Below are 18,074 nucleotides of genomic sequence, written 5' to 3' on the forward strand. Positions count from 1 at the left end.
AGGCAAGAGGTGCAAGAGGAAGATGGGAACCAGGGGTAGGGGCGTAGACAACACCAGAAAGGAAGCACAGAGTCCTGAATATTAACGGAGTCACAATGAGAAAAACAAGGTGTTGGCTATCCAGGGGTTCACAAGTGTGATACATACCCAGTGGCAATGACTCATGTTGGTGTTGGCTTCGAATAGCAGCTACTAGGCTGTGTCCTGGCCTGGCCAGTAAAGAGGCTCCTCTGTTTCTAGAGACTTCTGAGGCCTAATTTCAAAATAAAATTGTAAGTGTTAAAAACCTCATCCATTTCGGATGATCTTTGAATACTAATTTTTCAAAATGAGTGGCTAAAAGGCCCTGACATCACCTAAATGAAAGGAGGAATGAAGCTATAATCCCAAAAGGGATGGAAAATTAGCATGTTCAAAAAAAATGTCTCAGTAGAATGGTTGGTGTTGTGGTTTTTAAGAAAGTGACTATGCCAAATGCCATGAATGTTCATCTCATTAATAATGCAATAGACTAAGAAATATTTCTCATCAGAAATATGTTAAAGGGAATATTATCAGTAAAGTAGGTCTATGATCTTCATCTCTAAGAGGCAGCACTGAACTTCATAGACAAATGTGGACTGGGCTGGCTGTCTTAAACAGTGTTTATTATACTTGAAAGGCTATTCTTCATTTAGCATCTTTTCTCCCATTCATTATACTGGTTACTCTTTACACAGTCTCATATCCTCACAAAATTTGGCAAGATAAGCATTATTCGCCCCAGTTTACAAAAGGGGAATCTGAGGATCAGAGAAAATAAGTTTTTTTCCAAAATTTTTAACTGTACGAGATAGAACCAGGATGCTAACACTTGACTGTCAAGAATTGTTTTTCACTTCCCCATACTACTAGCCTGCATCCAGTATTTTGGTTTGGGTTGGACATTTTGACAAAACTTCATGGGACACAGAATTTGCTTAGCTTAAAACTGACATTTGTGACGATTAATTTTAACTTAGCCTGATTTTAAATTTTTATAAATTCCCTAGGTTCTAGAGCATGACAATGAGTTTCTACCATGATTCCATATATATTTTGCTCCCGAAATGACCCTTGCAGGGTAAGCTATTTGAACGGAGGCACCACAGATTTCCACACTGGAGTACATTCACCAGATACATGGCGATGAGTGTAGATGACTCACTCTATGTGACAAAGAAGTCAAAATAGGCTTTAAAATATTTAAGAATTTTGAAGATGACATTGGAAGATATTCATAAAGAGCTCAAATATCCAGACTAAAAGAAGAAAGAAAATTCTGCAAGACCAGAATTCACACACACAGAATTCAGGAGAGGTGATGAGCTCCTATGGCATAAACCCTGGAAAGGCCAGGTCCATATAAAAGTGGTCACTTAAGACGAGGCCCTGTGTGATATTGCAGGTGGCAATCTTCAAGGCAGATTATGTAGGGCTTCCTAATTACAGAAATGGTAATTGCTGGTTTTCCTTTAGGTTCTACTTTCATATTTCACACAGACAAGAATAACATCCTTCAGATGAGATGTGCTACCAGTTCACGCTCTGTATGTGGCAGTCTTTGAACTGCTCCTCTGGAATAAGGAGGGATGCAGATTCATCCTTTTCCTCTCCTGATCCTTCTTCTTGCCCTTGTCTCACTTAAGGGACAAGGGGAATAGATTCTGTGCCACTCGGGCTGACTTCTCACTTTGATGCCACCAGTACCCAGCTCTCTTCAGTGGGTGTAGCCAGCTACCGAGATTTAGATGCTGGAACTTCCGTAACAGCACTTTCTGGTTAAACAGTTATGTTAGGTAGTTAGAATAGGGGAAAAGAGTCCAAAAAAGTGATGAAAGAAAGGTTTGCTGATGGCTGATATGCAATATTTAGTCTCATATTTCTCTCTTTCCATGAATTAATAAATATGTAAAGGCCTCCTGGGACTGAAATATCTCTTTTCCTTCTAGGGGGTTATGTCAGTCTGCTGTAATGTGTGTTGAAAATATTTGTGATACTATAAAGACAGGAATCTCAGAAACAGCTGAAGGCTATCTAAGAGATGATTTACAGAAAGAAATTGGGAAAACAGGGAGACCTGAGAATGGAACTCAAGAAGGCCTGGCTGTGCACTGAAATTTGCCTGGAGAAAAACAAGGCTTTGAAGCACGTAGAGGCTCACTTCTCTTCACGGGGGTCATAAAGAATTCATGTGTTGTAGAAATGCTTTAGGGAGAGATGGTTCTTGCTTTTAAGGTTACCTGCTTACTGCAAAACCAAGCCAGACTGAAAGACTGCAGAACCAAAGGAAGGTCAGCTACTCTGAAGGCAGATGACTGGCTGAGGGATATGTGTCACCATGACTACGAGTGAGATGAAGGAAACAATACTGGGGAGCGGTGAGGCTTGTGGAGTCCTGAGCCGTGGCAACATCGGCCGAGAATAAATGAGGTGACTGTAGAGTGGTACTGGATGGACTCCAGATGAGAGAACTGGAGGATGATAGCGTTAAATAGAAACGTGCTTCTTTAACTAGGGGCCAGGAATTTACAGGGATGGAAACAATTTCAGGCAGAACTTAAAAAGACTCTAATATTCTAAGATTTCATAGAACTTGGTATGTGCTGGGATCCTTGTGGTTCAGTTGTTGTTCAGTTGCCAAGTTGTGTCCAACTCTTTGTGACCCCATGGACTGCAGCATGACCTAGGCTCTCCTGTCCTTTACTATCACAAATGTGGCCCCAAAGTGGTGATAAATGGTCCATCGAGGGAAGCCTGCCACCAACTGAGCGACTGATGTGGATCTCACTGCAAACATGATGCTAACATTTGCTTTCCTAACTACTTACATACCTAAAAGAATGTATTTTCCATTTAAGACCAAGATTATATGACTCCCCGAAATTCCCAGAATGTTACACTTTTGGGCATTTTTTGGGTCACTGAGTTTCTCAGGTAGGGGTGCATGTGTGTGCACGCACACAAGAGAGGTACAGAAAGAGAGGGGGGAGGGGAGGAAGGGGGGAGGAAAGGAGGGGGAGGGGGGAAGGTGGGGAGGGAGGGGGAGAAGGAGAAAGAGGAGGGAGGAGAGAGACAGGGCCAGGGGAGGGAGGGAGAAGAGAGCCCCACGTGATTGCTTTTTAGATTTCTTTTCCTTTTGATGTAGAGATAGCTTTAATCATAATTGCAAATACACAAACTTCAAACATTTAGCTCTCCAGACAAAACAGAATAGATATGCTCAGAAAATAGTTTCCAGCAACTGGAAAACAAGCTTCTCTTCTGTGTTACAATTTGGAAATGTAAACTGGTGTTTTTTAAAAATCTGTGATTGAAAACTGCAGGTTTTAGACTGAATTTGGGCTGGTCATCAGCTAATGCTGTCTCAAAAATGCTGGAGACCTGGTGATAAAAATTGCAAGTTCAGAGGAAAAGCCCAAGTGATGAATTTATGTTCATCTCTAGATTCTTTTTGTATTCTAAAAGTAGATCATTAACAAAGTTTGCAGAACTATACAGAAATAAGAGCGATCTATGAGGTTTTTCAACATATTTCTAAAGGCAAAAAGTGGGCAACAAACATAATGTACAAGAGAAAGGTTTGAATTAAATTATGGCAATACATAGAATAAAGTATAGAAGAATTTTAATGGCATGGAAACTATCTACAATGTGCTATAATGGTAAAGGAAGATATAGAAGCATAGACAATACAATTCAACTGTTTTACTTCATTGTGTACCAGGAATTTTCTCCAGATGGACGGCTATACCAGTCTTTTGATTTCTTTTCCATCTGTGCCTATATTTTCTATACTCATTAGATACCATCTTTAATTCAAAAATGTACTTTCATAGGTTATCTGAATTTTACAAACTTCCAAACAAACTTGTGATCAAATATAGGTTACATCGAATCAAGAGGAAAATTCCCAATTTTAATAAGCAGTGCAAAAGTTACCCTCCCCAAAGGCCAGCTTCCTGCATGATGGCCTCTGTCATTAGAGTTGATACAATGACTTTTGTCATAAAAGCAGCTCACTGCAAAGTATGATTCACAGTGACTTCTGCTGTGAGAGTGAAAAGTCAATTTCTCTTTTCTGTCAGACTCCTGTCCTTTACTTGAGGCAATTACTGTTAAGCATTTTTATATGCACCCTTCCAGAAATCTTCTATGACTAGTGACTTCTCTTGCTCGACCAAGATAAGATGGTGAAAGAAACAAACATTATGTGGTCTGTTACCCTTCCTTATTAATGGTAATTTACATTGCAAACTGCAGTATAAACAAGCAAAGCTGACCTCCAGTGATTTCCTTGTTGATAGAAACATGGGATCTTGATCTGCTCTTTTCTACTTATCCATGTCCAATTCTGTCTGGACACTATGGAAGTGATAAAGCCTGTTTTGTTGGCACTTAAATATATTGCAGATGGATGTGCCACTGTATTAAAATGCATGTGAAAGAGTCAAATCATGAGCTATACTCCAGTAAAAATTAATTTAAAAGAAGTCAAAGAATGATCTTTTTATGCATAGAATCCTATATTCCTCATATTAACTGCTTTCAGGAAACTGCCTCAACAATTTTCAGGTGAGGTAAAGGCTAAAAAGACATTGAGTAGGTTCTCTACTAATAATCTATTGTTGGGGTTTTGACGGGAATTTTTACCATCTAGGATCTTGACTTTGGAAACTGATTTTAATTCCATCCTTAAGTACAATGGATAAAAAAAATCAACCCCTGAACAACACTCAAGAAATGGCTCATGAAGGTGAACAGAAAATATTTATTCCCAAAGTTGAGGTCTAAAAAACATCTAGAGTGAATTCCCTATTACCCATCAGAGGTGACACAGAAAAATCATGGATTATGGAAATACTTCACTGATATTCCTAAGTCTCATCTTTCCAACTGCTTAGCTGTCATTTCTAATTGGCTCTCTTGCTGTTTCCATCCTCATCATCAACTTATATAAAGTTACACCTGCAAGCCTCCCCACCTGACTTTCCTGCTCATCTTCTCTGGGAGCCATTCATGGGACTGTGTGTCTAGCCTCACAGATGCTGAAAATCATAGAGCTGAAGGGGACTTTAGTGGCCATCCCAGTTCCTTTGTCTCTGTTTACAGATGGGGAAACTGAGACCATGGAAAGGGAAGGAAGGTACAATGACCCACAGCACCTCTGCAGAGAAGCCAGAGATGGGACTTCAATCTGCTGACCCAAGTCTTAAGTCTCCCTCCTCCACACCCCCCGACTTTCCTGAGGTTGTGCTGTTTCTTTGTCACCCCAACTTAGGGCTTCATCACCTATTTGGTCTGTGGCAGTGGGCTCTCATGGCCTTTCTCACATCCTCCTGTGCCACAATCCCATCTCTTCTTGGCTGTCACTGTCTCCTTTAAAAATATGAGTTTATACTGGACTGGGAGTTGAGAAATCTGAACTGCAGTTCTGAACTCCCTGGGTAACTTGAGTTCTTGATACTTTAGTTTACTTGATTGTGAAATATGATCAGTAACCAGAGTGGAATTACCATCTAGGAGTGTTTGGAGATGCTTAAGAGAGATGCTTCTCTGGTAGCTCAGCAGGTAAAGAATACACCTGCAATGTGGGAGACGTGTGTTCAGTCCCTGGGTTGGGAAGATCTTCTGGAGGAGGACATGGCAACCCATTCCAGTATTCCTGTCTGGAGGATCCCACGGACAGAGGAGCCTGGTGGGCTATAGTCCATGGGGTCACAAAAAGTCAGACACGACTGAGCGACTAAGCACAAGGGTATTTTGGTTTTTGTTTCTGTTGTCATAGTAACTGACACTCCTGAAATTTAATGAATGGGACCAGGAGAAAAGATCCTGCAATGACAAGGAATGATTCTACACTTCAGAGAACTGTCCCCCCAAATTGCTAATAATCTTCCCCTTTTGTGAAACAGTGGGTGAACTGATCTCTAAAAGCCCATTTTAATTAATAAATCATCATATTATTCTTCTCAAATTCATTTCAAGGACTTTTTATAAAAGTCCTAACTCTTTCATGTGGCATTCAAAGCTTTCCAAATTTCGAAACAAAAACCAAGTGGAAACTTACTATTCTGGTCACACTGGACTATTTATTCCCTGTCTTTCTTAAGACCTTTCTCAACCCCATCTCAGCTCCTATCCTTCAGCTATGCTCTCTGTGGGGGCTGCCCTTTCTCTGCCTTTGTACTTGCTAGGTTTTACCAATTTTTCTAGGTCTAGGTCAAGCACCTTCTTTTAGAAGAAACCTTTTCTTGGCCTCCTTTGAACTTCTGTGGCATTTGTCCTAACATCTCTCTTGGCACTCAACCATACTTTAATTTCTTTTGTTACTTAACTCTATGTATGTTTCTGGCCTGGCTTCAAAAATAGAATACACATTTCTCCAGGGCAGGGGTCGTATCTCACACATCTTTGCATTTCACAGTGTTTGTAGCAAACCCTGTACTTCATCAATATTTGTGAAACAAAATCATACTAGAGCAAATATAAGGAGCATTTCCCCCACCCGCCTCTCTCTGCTTTTACACTGAGGTCTTCCTGACTCTTCACACCCTAGGCTGTGTTCTCACAGTAGGAGGAACCAGGTATTTGCTTTCATAGAGGCCGAGTCTCTGTTTACCCTGGTGTGCTGCCTCTGGATCAGGTATTCTCTGCCTCCCAGCTTCCCTCCTGGTTTTCCCTTGTGTCACTGCAAAGCTACCAGCAGAGAGAGGTTGGGCAGAGGGATGTCAGTGGCTTAAAAACCTGATGGACAGTCAACTGGAGAGTGAATGAATTAGGAAGTATACAGATGGCTGATGCCCTTTTCTTATCACATTAGTCTATTTTGGCTGATGCAGATGGCACTTTGTTATTAACATTGATATTCAGTGTGACTGTGTTTGGGCTAGTCAATAACATTAAGGAAATGTTTTGGAACAGGTAAAGTGATGCTCATGATCTTAATCTTGTTCTTTCAACAGGAAGGTTTTAAAATTTATATTTTCAGGTTAATTTCATATATATGTAAAAGATTTATGTTTAGGAGTTTCATTGAGTAATTGACTTTTTTTTTTTTTTAATTGACCGTGGTGAATCTGAATCTGGCAGTACTGAGCTTCTTTTATTATATGCTATGATGCTCTATGTTAATACTGAAATTCACCTTAATAATATTAAAGAGCTTGGACATTTAAAACAGATTAAAATGGCATATTCAAGTTGATGCAGAGTTCTGAATTTATCCATTATCATATCAAGACAATATATCTTATGATTTCTGAAGTGTTATAAAAGGGAGAGGGACCATATGTGCTGAGTTGAGAAGCTGGGGCACGGCTTTCTGTAGCCTGTGAATGTGTCAACTGCTGAGTGCCTGGAATCTGGAGGGTCCTGACACCCACATAACCCCTGGAGAGTGTATAATGCTCCCTCATGCATGGTCACATACACATTTTATGTATATGCAATAAGAGTTAACATGCTTTCAATAGCACCCTGAAATGATACTTAAGATGACTCCATGGAAGAAAAATTCAGTTTATTACACTGGCCTTAAACTGTGAGTGCCCCTGGTTAGAAATGGTTACATTTCTCAGTGTATACAGATGAGTGTCCTGAAAAACTAGTAAAGATTTTTTTTTTTGTATACTAAGCTTTCATTAAAACAAGCTCTTCCCTTGAGACTTATGTTTGCTCTCTAGAGGCTGACAGGTGGATGGTTATTTTCTGCTTCTCCAGAGATGTCCACTGTGGCTCTCCCTCGAATGACTCTCTATGGGATCATATATATGTTTCTTTCTTTCTACAGCACCTTTTCCATTTTTTTAAAAATCTCATTATAATCTAACTCTACAAGCTGTTTTATTGGAAACGGTTCTCAGAGCCTGTATCATCTGAGATCCTGGTGGTTTCTATGAAAAGAAGGTATAGATACTTGGGAAATGTCAGGACATAAAAAAGAGATTTGCTCATATTGTCAATAGAAAAAAAAGCTATGTTTTGAGTTTTGGTTCAAGAAGGGATAACAGGAAAGGATACGGGATATAGAAAAAGGAATTCAGAAAGGCAAGGAACCTGATGCTTAAGAAAGGGGGCAGCCTTTCATGGTCCAGCAGAAGGTAATCAATCATGTTGAGTGAAAGAACATATAAACCAGGGGAGGGCAGATGCTAGGGTGGGAACAGAGTATTCATGTGGCCCAGTTCATTTCCCCCAGTTTTCAGTCCATGAATGCATTACTGAAGTCTTGTCCAAAATCTAGGGAGAGGGAGAAATTTAAAAGCAGTCATATGCTGCCTAGTAGTTCTACCACCATTTAAGAATTCACATGTGACCAGTGGGCTGAGGAAACACCATATCAGCCATAAGTATAGGGATGTCTTGATGCTGTATTTTCAGTGTTCTAAACTAGATGGATTTTTTAGTAACGTGACTGTGTAGGAAAAAAGGAAAGGCAGAAGGAAAGCAATCTGAGGATGGGTCCAGGACACGAAGTGGGTGCCTCGAGTCATCATCCTCCCTACTAAAGAGCATATGGATTTGGCCCAGCCCCTGGGGGAAAAGGCAACTCTAGATCCTGGCCCCACCAGGACAGGCTGACCCTGTGGTCCTGTGAATGGTAGGGCAGGGGCAGAGGAGGTGTTACCTCTCCAGCACTGTAACTTCGGAGCCTCTGGAGATGCTGTCGATGAGTCAGATGGTTGGGAAGACGACCGTTCTGAAGAGGGATTCGGGGGTCAATAAAAGTGGTAGCTCGACTGTTGTGGTCCACGAAGAAAGACTACAGACAGGCCAGGAAAGAGCATACACATGAGAACCAGCCAAGTGAAGTGAGTGATACCCAGGAGCACTCCAGGGCTCAGTCATCAAGTTTATGTTGCCCCTCCTTTTCATCTATGCCCCTCCTGTTCACCATATTTAATGCTTCGAATGAATAAATTATCCTTTTAGATATAGCCTCTGTGATTTTAACACACAAATAATAATAACTTTGTCTCCCTTAGAGGGCTCTTTTATCTTTTACCTCCTTTTTTTGTAATACAAGTGAGAACTTCCAAAACAATATTAAATAAGATAGGGAGGCTGCAATATTCCTGTTCTTTATTTTGATAGGTAAACTACTAGGGTCCAATTGTAAAGTGGAATGTGGTTCATTACATCAAAGAGTCTTTATTATGTCATGAAAACATTTCCCTTCCTACTTTACTATGTTTTATTTTAAAAATCTAAATGTGTATTTATTTTTCATCAAGTACTTTTTGAGCATTTCTTAAAATGATTGCCTGTAATTCCTCCTATAAACTATTGTTTAAAATATTAGAGATACCAGATTTACTAGTAGTAAATGACTCCTACATCTTTGGGAGAAAAATCTATTTAATTGTGCTTGGTCATTCTTTTAAATTATGTCAAATTCAACTTCATTTTTAATATGAACTTTTTGGAACTCAAGTGAATTTTGTCTATAGCTTTTTTTTTTTAAGAAAAATTCAGATTTCCCTAACTTTACTTGTAATTATCTATGTATGTTTAATTTTATGCAATTTAATAATGTGCAGGTTCACGTATCCATCACCACAGTCAGAATACTAAACAGTTCAGTCACTGTAAAGACCCTTCATGGCCCTTTAAAAAAAAAATTTAAGAATGCTATATAAATGGAATCATACAGTATATAATCTTTTGAGATTGACTTTTTTCACTCAATATAATTTCCTTGTGATTCATCCAATTTGTTACATGTATCAGCAGTTCATTCTTTTTTTTTACATTGCTTGTTAGTTTTCTATGGTACGGATGTACTAAATTTATGACGATAGTTTTTGCTTTTTGTCCAGTTTCATTGGCAAAGTTAAAGTGGCTTCATAAAATGAATAATTTCCATTTATTCCTAGTTTCCAGAGTAGAGCACAAAGTTATCTGGGACTGGGTAATGCATTCACTGATACATTTTCCTAATTATTCTGTAAGTCCATTAAATTTTTTGTATTTACCAAGTCAAATTACTCATTTTTTCTAGATTTTCTGTGGTATTATTTAATTCTATACATAGCTTCTTTTTTCCTTTTAAAAATTTTCCTGCACCTGTAAAACTTCATTTCTTGGTTTTATTTACTATTTTCCTGTAGTTCAGTTCAGTTGCTCAGTCGTGTTCAACTCTTTATCACCCCCTGGACTGCAGCACTCCAGGCTTCCCTGTCCATCACCAACTCCCGAAGCTTGTTCAAACTCACGCCCATTGAGTCGGTGATGCCATCCAACCATCTCATCCTCTGTCGTCCCCTTCTCCTCCTGCCTTCAATCTTTCCCAGCATCAGGGTCTTTTCCAATGAGTCAGTTCTTTGTATTAGGTGGTCAGAGTATTGGCGTTTCAGCTTCAGCATCAGTCCTTTCAATGAATATTCAGGACTGATTTCCTTTAGGATTGAATGATTGGATCTCCTTGCTGTAAGGGACTCTCAAGAGTCTTCTCCAATACCACAGTTCAAAAACATCAGTCTTCAGCGCCTAGCTTTCTTTATGGTCCAACTCTCATATCCATAGGAAAAACCATAGTTTGACTAGACCGACCTTTGTTGGCAAAGTAATGTCTCTGCTTCTTAACATGCTGTCTAGGTTTGTTCTAGCTTTTCTTCCAAGGAGCAAGCGTCTTTTAATTTCATGGCTGCAGTCACCATCTGCAGTGATTTTGGAGCCCAAGAAAATAAAGTCTGTCACTGTTTCCATTGTTTCCCCATCTATTTAAAAATGAAAAATTTTCCTTAGTTTAATTTATTTCTCTTCTAAAACAACTCTTACATTATTTTCTAATTCATGAACTTTTATTATTTTAAAATAAATAATAAATACATTTCTGCTTTATTACTGCTGCTTTTTTATCTTCTCTAAGCTATTAATTTGAAAACTTTTTTTTTACATTTATTATTCTTGTTTGATAATACAAACCAGTTCTGCTAATCCTCTGAGTATAGCCTCTCTGAATTCCATGTTTTATTAAGTATCACTCACTTGCATTTTCAATAATTTCTTAATGATTTATAAGGCTTAATTTTATTTAAAATCCAACAGTCACACAGAGTATTGTTTTGAATTTTCAAATAGCGAAGATTTTGTTTTTAATGGTTGCTTTTAAACTCATTATTTAAAATTTGGCTTTATTGTCTGTGCCCATGGAATCTGAGTATTTTCTGCTTTTTTGCTTTCTTTGTGTTATAGAATGTTATCACTTAGAAAAATAGTCCATATGCTCTTGAAAAGGAGTTATAAGATCCATTTTTTAAAAAAAATTGAGTTTATTTCCAAGTATTTTATTCTTTTTGTTATGAGTTTAGATGAGATTTTTTTTTTTGCTTTCTCTTTCTAATAGTGCACAGAAAAGCAACATATTCTACATATTAATCTTATATCCTAAAAATTTACTCCATTCACTTATTAGTTCTAATAGATGTTTGGTAGAGACTTTAGAGTTTTCTATATATACTATCACACCACCTGCAAATAGTGAGTTCTACTTTATTTTCTTCCATTTTTTGATGTTTTTTAATTTCTTTTTCTTATCTGATTGTGGTGGCTAGAACTTATAAGACTACTGTAAATAGAAATGGCAAGAGTGGGCATCTTGGTGTGTTGTTTCTGGTCTTAAAGGAAAATCTTTCAGCTCTTTATCACTGAGTATGATGTTGGCTATGGGTTTGTCATAAATGGCCTTTATTATGTTGGGATATGTTCCCTCTACACCAACTCTGATAAGAGTTTTTATCAGGAATGGATTTTTAAAAGATTTGACAAAAAGATTTTGTCAAGTTCTTTCTCTGCATCTATTGAAATGATCATGTGCTTTTTTTCCCTTCCTTTTGTTAATACGGTGTATCACATTGATTGATTTGTGGATGTTCAATCATCCTTGCATTTCTGGAATGTATCTCCCTTGATCATGGTATATGATCCTTTTAAGCTATTGTTGAAATTTATTTGTTAATATTTTATTCAGCATTTTAATCTATATTCATCAGAGATACTGGCCTGTAATTTTCTTTCTTTTTTTTTGTAGTGTCTTTGGTTTTGGTATCAGGGTAATGGTAACCTTACAGAATGAATTTGGGAGTATTCTTGCCTCTTCAAATTTTTAGATTAAAATACCTAGGAATAAACTTAATCAAGGAAGTGAAAGACCTATAACTCTGAAAACTATAAAACACTGAAGGAGGAAATTGAAGATGATACAAAGAAATGAAAAGATATCCCATGTTCATGGATTGGAAGAATTAATATTGTTAAAATTTCCATACTACTCAAAGCAATATACTGAATCAATATAATCTCTTTCAAAATACCCATGACATTTTCCCTATAACTAGAATAAGTAATTCTAAAATGTATATGGAACCACAAAAGACTCAGAGTTGCCAAAACAATCTTGAAAAAAGAACAAAGATTTCCAAGCTCCCTGACTTCAGACTGTTCTACAAGCTACTCAAAACAGCATGGCAGTGGCACAAAAACAGACACACAGATCAATGGAACAGAAGTAAGAGCTCAGAAATGGACTCATGCACTTATGGTCAATTAATTTATGACAAAGAAGACAAGAATATACAATGGAGAGGAAAGATAGTCTTTTCAATAAATGATGCTAGGAAAACTGGATCAGTTCAGTTCAGTCACTCAGTTGTGTCTGACTCTTTGCAACCCCATGAATCGCAGCATGCCAGGCCTCCCTGTCCATCACCAACTCCCGGAGTCAACTCAAACTCATGTCCATCAAGTCAGTGATGCCATCCAGCCATCTCATCCTTTGTCATCCCCTTCTCCTCCTGCCCCCAATCCCTCCCAGCATCAGGGTCTTTTCCAATAAGTCAACTCTTCGCATGAGGTGGCCAAAGTATTGGAGTTTCAGCTTCAACATCAGTCCTTCCAATGAACACCCAGGACTGATCGCCTTTAGGATGGACTGGTTGGATCTCTGTGCAGTCCAAGGGACTCTCAAGAGTCTTCTCCAACACCACAGTTCAAAAGCATCAATTCTTCGCTCAGCTTTCTTCACAGTCCAACTCTCACATCCATACATGACCACTGGAATAACCATAGCCTTGACTAGATGGACCTTTGTTGGCAAAGTAATGTCTCTGCTTTTTAATATGCTATCTAGGTTGATCATACCTTTCCTTCCAAGGAGTAAGCGTCTTTTAATTTCATGGCTGCAGTCACCATCTGCAGTGATTTTGGAGCCCCCCAAAAAAAGTCTGACACTGTTTCCCCATCTATTTGCCATGAAGTGATGAGACCAGATGCCATGAGCTTAGTTTTCTGAATGTTGAGCTTTAAGTCAACTTTTTCACTCTCCTCTTTCACTTTCATCAAGAGACTTTTTAGTTCCTCTTCACTTTCTGCCATTAATTTATGACAAAGAAGACAAGAATATACAATGGAGAGGAAAGATAGTCTTTTCAATAAATGATGCTAGGAAAACTGGATATAGCTACTTGTAAAAAAATGAAATTAGATCATTCACTAACACTGTATACGAAAATCAGCTTAAAATGGATTAAGGACCTAAATGTAAGACCTAAAACAAACAAACAAAATTCTAGAAGAGAACATAGGCAGAACACTAACATAAATTGTAGAAATATTGTTTGGGGTCTGTCTCCCAAGGCAGAAGAAACAAAAGCAAAAATAAATAAATGGGACCTAATTAAACTTAAAAACTTCTGCACAGCAAAGGAAACCACTGATAAAATAAAAAGATGCCTACTGAATGGGAGAAAATATTTGCAAATGATACGACTGATAAGAGCTTAATATCCAAAATATATAAATAGTTCATACAGCTCAATGTTAAAAAAAAAAAAAAAAGAATCTGATTAAAAGATGGGCATAAGGTCTGAGGAGATATTTTTCCAAAGAAGATATACAGATGGTCAATAAGCACATGAAAAGATGCTCAACACTGTTAATCACCAGAAAAGTGCAAGTCAAAACCATAACGAGACGTGTCCCCTCACTGCTGTCAGAATGGCTAATGTCAAAGGGTCTGTGCTGGCTAGGTTGCTTCAGTTGTGTCAGACTCTTTGTGATTCCATGGATTGTAGCTCACCAGGCTTCTCTCTCCTTGAGATTTTCCAGGCAAGAATACCAGAGTGGATTGCCATTTCCTTCTCCACAAAAAGTCTACAAACAACAAATTATAGTGAGGACATGGAGAAAAGAGGACCCTAGTACTTTGTTGATAGGAACATAAATTGGTGCAGCTACTGTGAAAACACAATGGAGGTTCCCCCAAAAACTAAAAATAGAGCTATCATGTGATCCAGCAATTCCACTCCTGGGCATATATCCAAAGAAAACTGAAAATAGTAATTCAAAAGATACATGCACCCCAATGTTCGCAGCAGCATTATTTACAATAGGTAAGATACGGAAACAACCTAAGTGTCTGTCAACAGATGAATGGATAGAGGAGATGTGGTACCACACACACACACAAACACACACACTCAGCCAAAAAAAGAAAGACATTCTGACATTTGCAACAACATGGATGGATATAGAGGTTATTATCCCTAGTGAGGTAAGTCAGATAGAGAAAAAAATACTGTTATAATATGTGTTGTATGTTATCACTTATATGTGGAATCTAAAAAATAAAACTAATTAATGAATATAAGTAGAAATAGACTCTCAGACACAGAAAACAAATATACTTTTGTTTTGGTTGCCAGTGGTGATAAGGAAGGGGGGAGTGGCAAGATAGGGGAACAGGATTAAAAGATATAATCTACTATGTATAAAATGAATAATCAACAAGGATATATTGTATGACACAGAGAAATATAGCTGCTATTTTATGATAATGGTAGATGGAGTATAATCTATAAAAATACTGAATCACTATGCTGTATACTTGAAACTAATATTATATTTCAATTATACTTCAATTAAAAATAAATAAAAGTATATTTTATTAAAAATCATATAAAATCTGCCATTTTAATTATTTTTTAAATGCACAATTTAGAGGCATTAAGTGCATTCTCATTGTTGTGTGGTCATCACCACTATTCATTTCCTAAACTTTTTCACTTTCCAAAACTGAAACTATGGTCCCATTAAAAGAAATAACTCCTCATTCTCTCCTCCACCCTGCCCCCAAGTTCCTGGTAATCTCTATTCTACTTTCTGTTTCTATTAATACAACTATTTTTGATATCTCAGATAAAAATTGTATGCAATTAAGGTCAATGTAAGCTTTATTTTAAATGAAAGAATTAATATATGTTCCATTAACAGGAAAGCATTCAAATCTTATTTTGTCTATTTAATCTATTGAACTGATGGATATAAAACACATTTTCCCACTTTCTGCATTTCTTCATTTCCTTTGCATTTCTTTTTCTTTATATAATATGTATCTTGTTCTTTGGCTCATAATGTATATATGATTATTGTAATTTAATTGTGCCCCTGATGAATATAAAATCTTTCTTTGACCTCACTTTAAGGATTTAGGTTTCAACTCTCCTTTGTATGATATTAATACACCAACACTGATTTCTCTTATTGTTTTCATACTATATTAATATTTATTTTTTACTATTAAACACTCTAAATTATCTCTTAGGTATGTCTTATTTAAAGCTGTATTTGTTTGGTATTAAATCTGATAGTAGCTCCTTTTGGTAAGGAGATACCGTTCCCTATGTGGAGTTCTAAGTTTGTAAGGAGTAACAAGCTTATCCTATTTCCACTTGCTGCCACAACTGTTATGCTTGGCTTTACTGTTGTCATTTGAGTTTTAGTATTCTAATTTTCTTTGCTTCCTTGTGGATTCTTTTGTGTGTCTTGATACAAACACCGTATTTTGTTTGATTTTATCTGTTGTAGGAATTTAAGAGGGAAAAATCTTGCTTTAAATGGTACAATGATTGCCTTTTAAGTTTGTCAAGTAACTATATTTAGCCTTTGTTTTTCAAATTATCCACTTGACCTCCCCTTACACCCAACTAGGAACTTAGTACCACTTTCTTTGCCCTGCTCACCTACCCACTTTTTGTTTCCTCATCTTTTATTTTTTCCAGTGATTTTCATTTATTTTATTGTTAGTAATAAATTTTTTTCTATCTCATACATGATTGAACACATATTTTGCTTTAAAATTAACAGTCACTATTGAAGAAACAATGGTTTATTTTTCTAATCAAGTGACCAAGCTGCTGAATCTTAAGGCCTCAAGAAGTGTTGCATCTTATTATTTTCATTGAACAATAAGACCTTCTATTTTGACTATTCCTGTATATATCAATGTTGTTTTTCCAGTGGTTTCCATTTGCCAGTCTTTAACAGTTTCTCCAGTGGTTTCCATCTGTCAGGTTTAACATGGTGGCTAATACTTTCAGGGGATTCTATCAGGTGAACCCTCATTTCCAGTGCAATAGCTGTTGGCAATCTTTCATCAAAAGTCCATCCATTTGGACTTCTCTATCATGGCTGGCCAAGAAGTCCTGTTTTTGCAGTCAGGGCTTTATTCTGCTGAATATGATATTCCTAAAATCTCATAGATATTTGTTGAGTCATTTTTAAATACTTCTGTAAGCAATGATCTGAACAGGTGGTCTCTTCAGGTTTTACTTCTTTTCTTGTAAAGTCTTTTAACACAGTCCAAAAAGCAGGTTTCTATAAATTTACTGTAGGTCCCAAGAAATTCCTTAAAATGTTTTATCTGATTAGATTCTAGTAGTTGTGCAGCCATATTCTTTTGGTACATTATTAGTCACCTTTTTTGATGCATGAGTTTCCTTTCTGTTCTGGAAAAGTAGTTGTCCAATCATTCCTTGAATGTCTCCAGTAAGGCCTGATTTCTTACTTAAGGATAGGCTCTCGCATCCGACACCATAAGAGGCTTGGGGGCTGTGTTGCCAGTTGACTCTCTGTTTCCTCATCTTTTTAATTCTGGTCCAGGGATACTGATCCAAATTGTTCTTATACAAGTATTCCATTTTTATTATACATATTTTCCCATACTTTATTGAGCTTTTTCAATAAAAAAGCATTATAATTTTAAAGCAATTATTTACATTTATATTTGTGCATTTGATTGATTTAAATACCTATCACCAAAGTTTTTTAATGCTATGATTTTCCCATTATTGATTTTCTTTTCTGTATCATTTGTGAGCCATCTGGAGAATGGCTTTGGCGTTTTCTTAGGGCAGGCAAAAGAGTAGGGTGAGTCCTGAAGTCTTGCACATGAGGTTTTTTCCCTACTGTCTTCACACTTCAACAATTTTTTTCAGAAATGGGATTATTAAGCAGCAATCTTTCTCGTCAATAACCTGTAGTCATTGTTCTGTGGCTTTCTACAGTTCGGTTTTATGGATGGGGAGTTTGAGGTTTGTCTGATTTTTAATTATTTTGTAAATGACTTTCACGTTATTATGGCTGTATATTGATAAGATTTTTAAAATCTCGATTTAAAGACATTCCAGAGTAGCATTTATTTTAATTAATTTTACTGTAACTCAGTGAGTCTAATTAATCTGCCCATCTGAACAATCTGTTGTAGATCAAAGCTTTATTTTCAATATGTAATTAATAATTTAATATTTAGTTAATATTTACTTATTGCTACTGTATCTATTATTTTAATTTCTTCTTCAATAATATCTATAAGCTTTTCATCTAACAGAGACTTAGTGAGGGCCAGCTATGTGCCAGACACTATTATAGGCCCTTAGAAGTTTCATCAATGAGCAACACAAAGACCACTGCTCTCAAAGAGCTTAAAATTCTGCCAGGAGAAACAGACAAAACAGTACATAGAACAAACGTGTAAACTATACAGTGGAGCACACAGGCCAGGGATCTTAAGGGAGTTTGTGACATTAAATTGGTTCTTGCTAAGAAAGTGAGATACATTTTTTTTCTTTCTCTGGTTTTCATATTTTTTTTCACTTTATCCTTCACTGGTTGCAAAATGGTACCTTCTCTGTGCTTTGGGGGCTGCTTCCATGTTCATATTCTATAACCAGGATTCGATTTTACATAGTGTCATTTCTCCTTTCTTTTATCCCTAC

At 37.0% G+C, this 18,074-nt stretch overlaps 1 protein-coding gene and 1 pseudogene across 1 annotated transcript in view; both read right to left on the reverse strand.

Moving 5' to 3' along the window:
• HECW1 (HECT, C2 and WW domain containing E3 ubiquitin protein ligase 1) overlaps positions 1 to 18,074 on the reverse strand; it is a 445,911-nt gene that overhangs the window by 75,439 nt on the left and 352,398 nt on the right. Inside the window, exons 15-16 of the mRNA XM_061165645.1 lie at positions 8,648 to 8,782; positions 148 to 253 (exon numbers count right to left, since the gene is read on the reverse strand). Of these exons, the coding sequence (XP_061021628.1) occupies positions 148 to 253; positions 8,648 to 8,782 (241 nt within the window). The remainder of the gene's footprint in view (positions 1 to 147; positions 254 to 8,647; positions 8,783 to 18,074) is intronic.
• On the reverse strand, positions 16,483 to 16,750 carry LOC133072848 (mitochondrial import inner membrane translocase subunit Tim9-like; annotated as a pseudogene).

This window comes from Dama dama, chromosome 18 (assembly GCF_033118175.1).
Source record: "Dama dama isolate Ldn47 chromosome 18, ASM3311817v1, whole genome shotgun sequence".
NCBI lineage: Eukaryota > Metazoa > Chordata > Mammalia > Artiodactyla > Cervidae > Dama > Dama dama.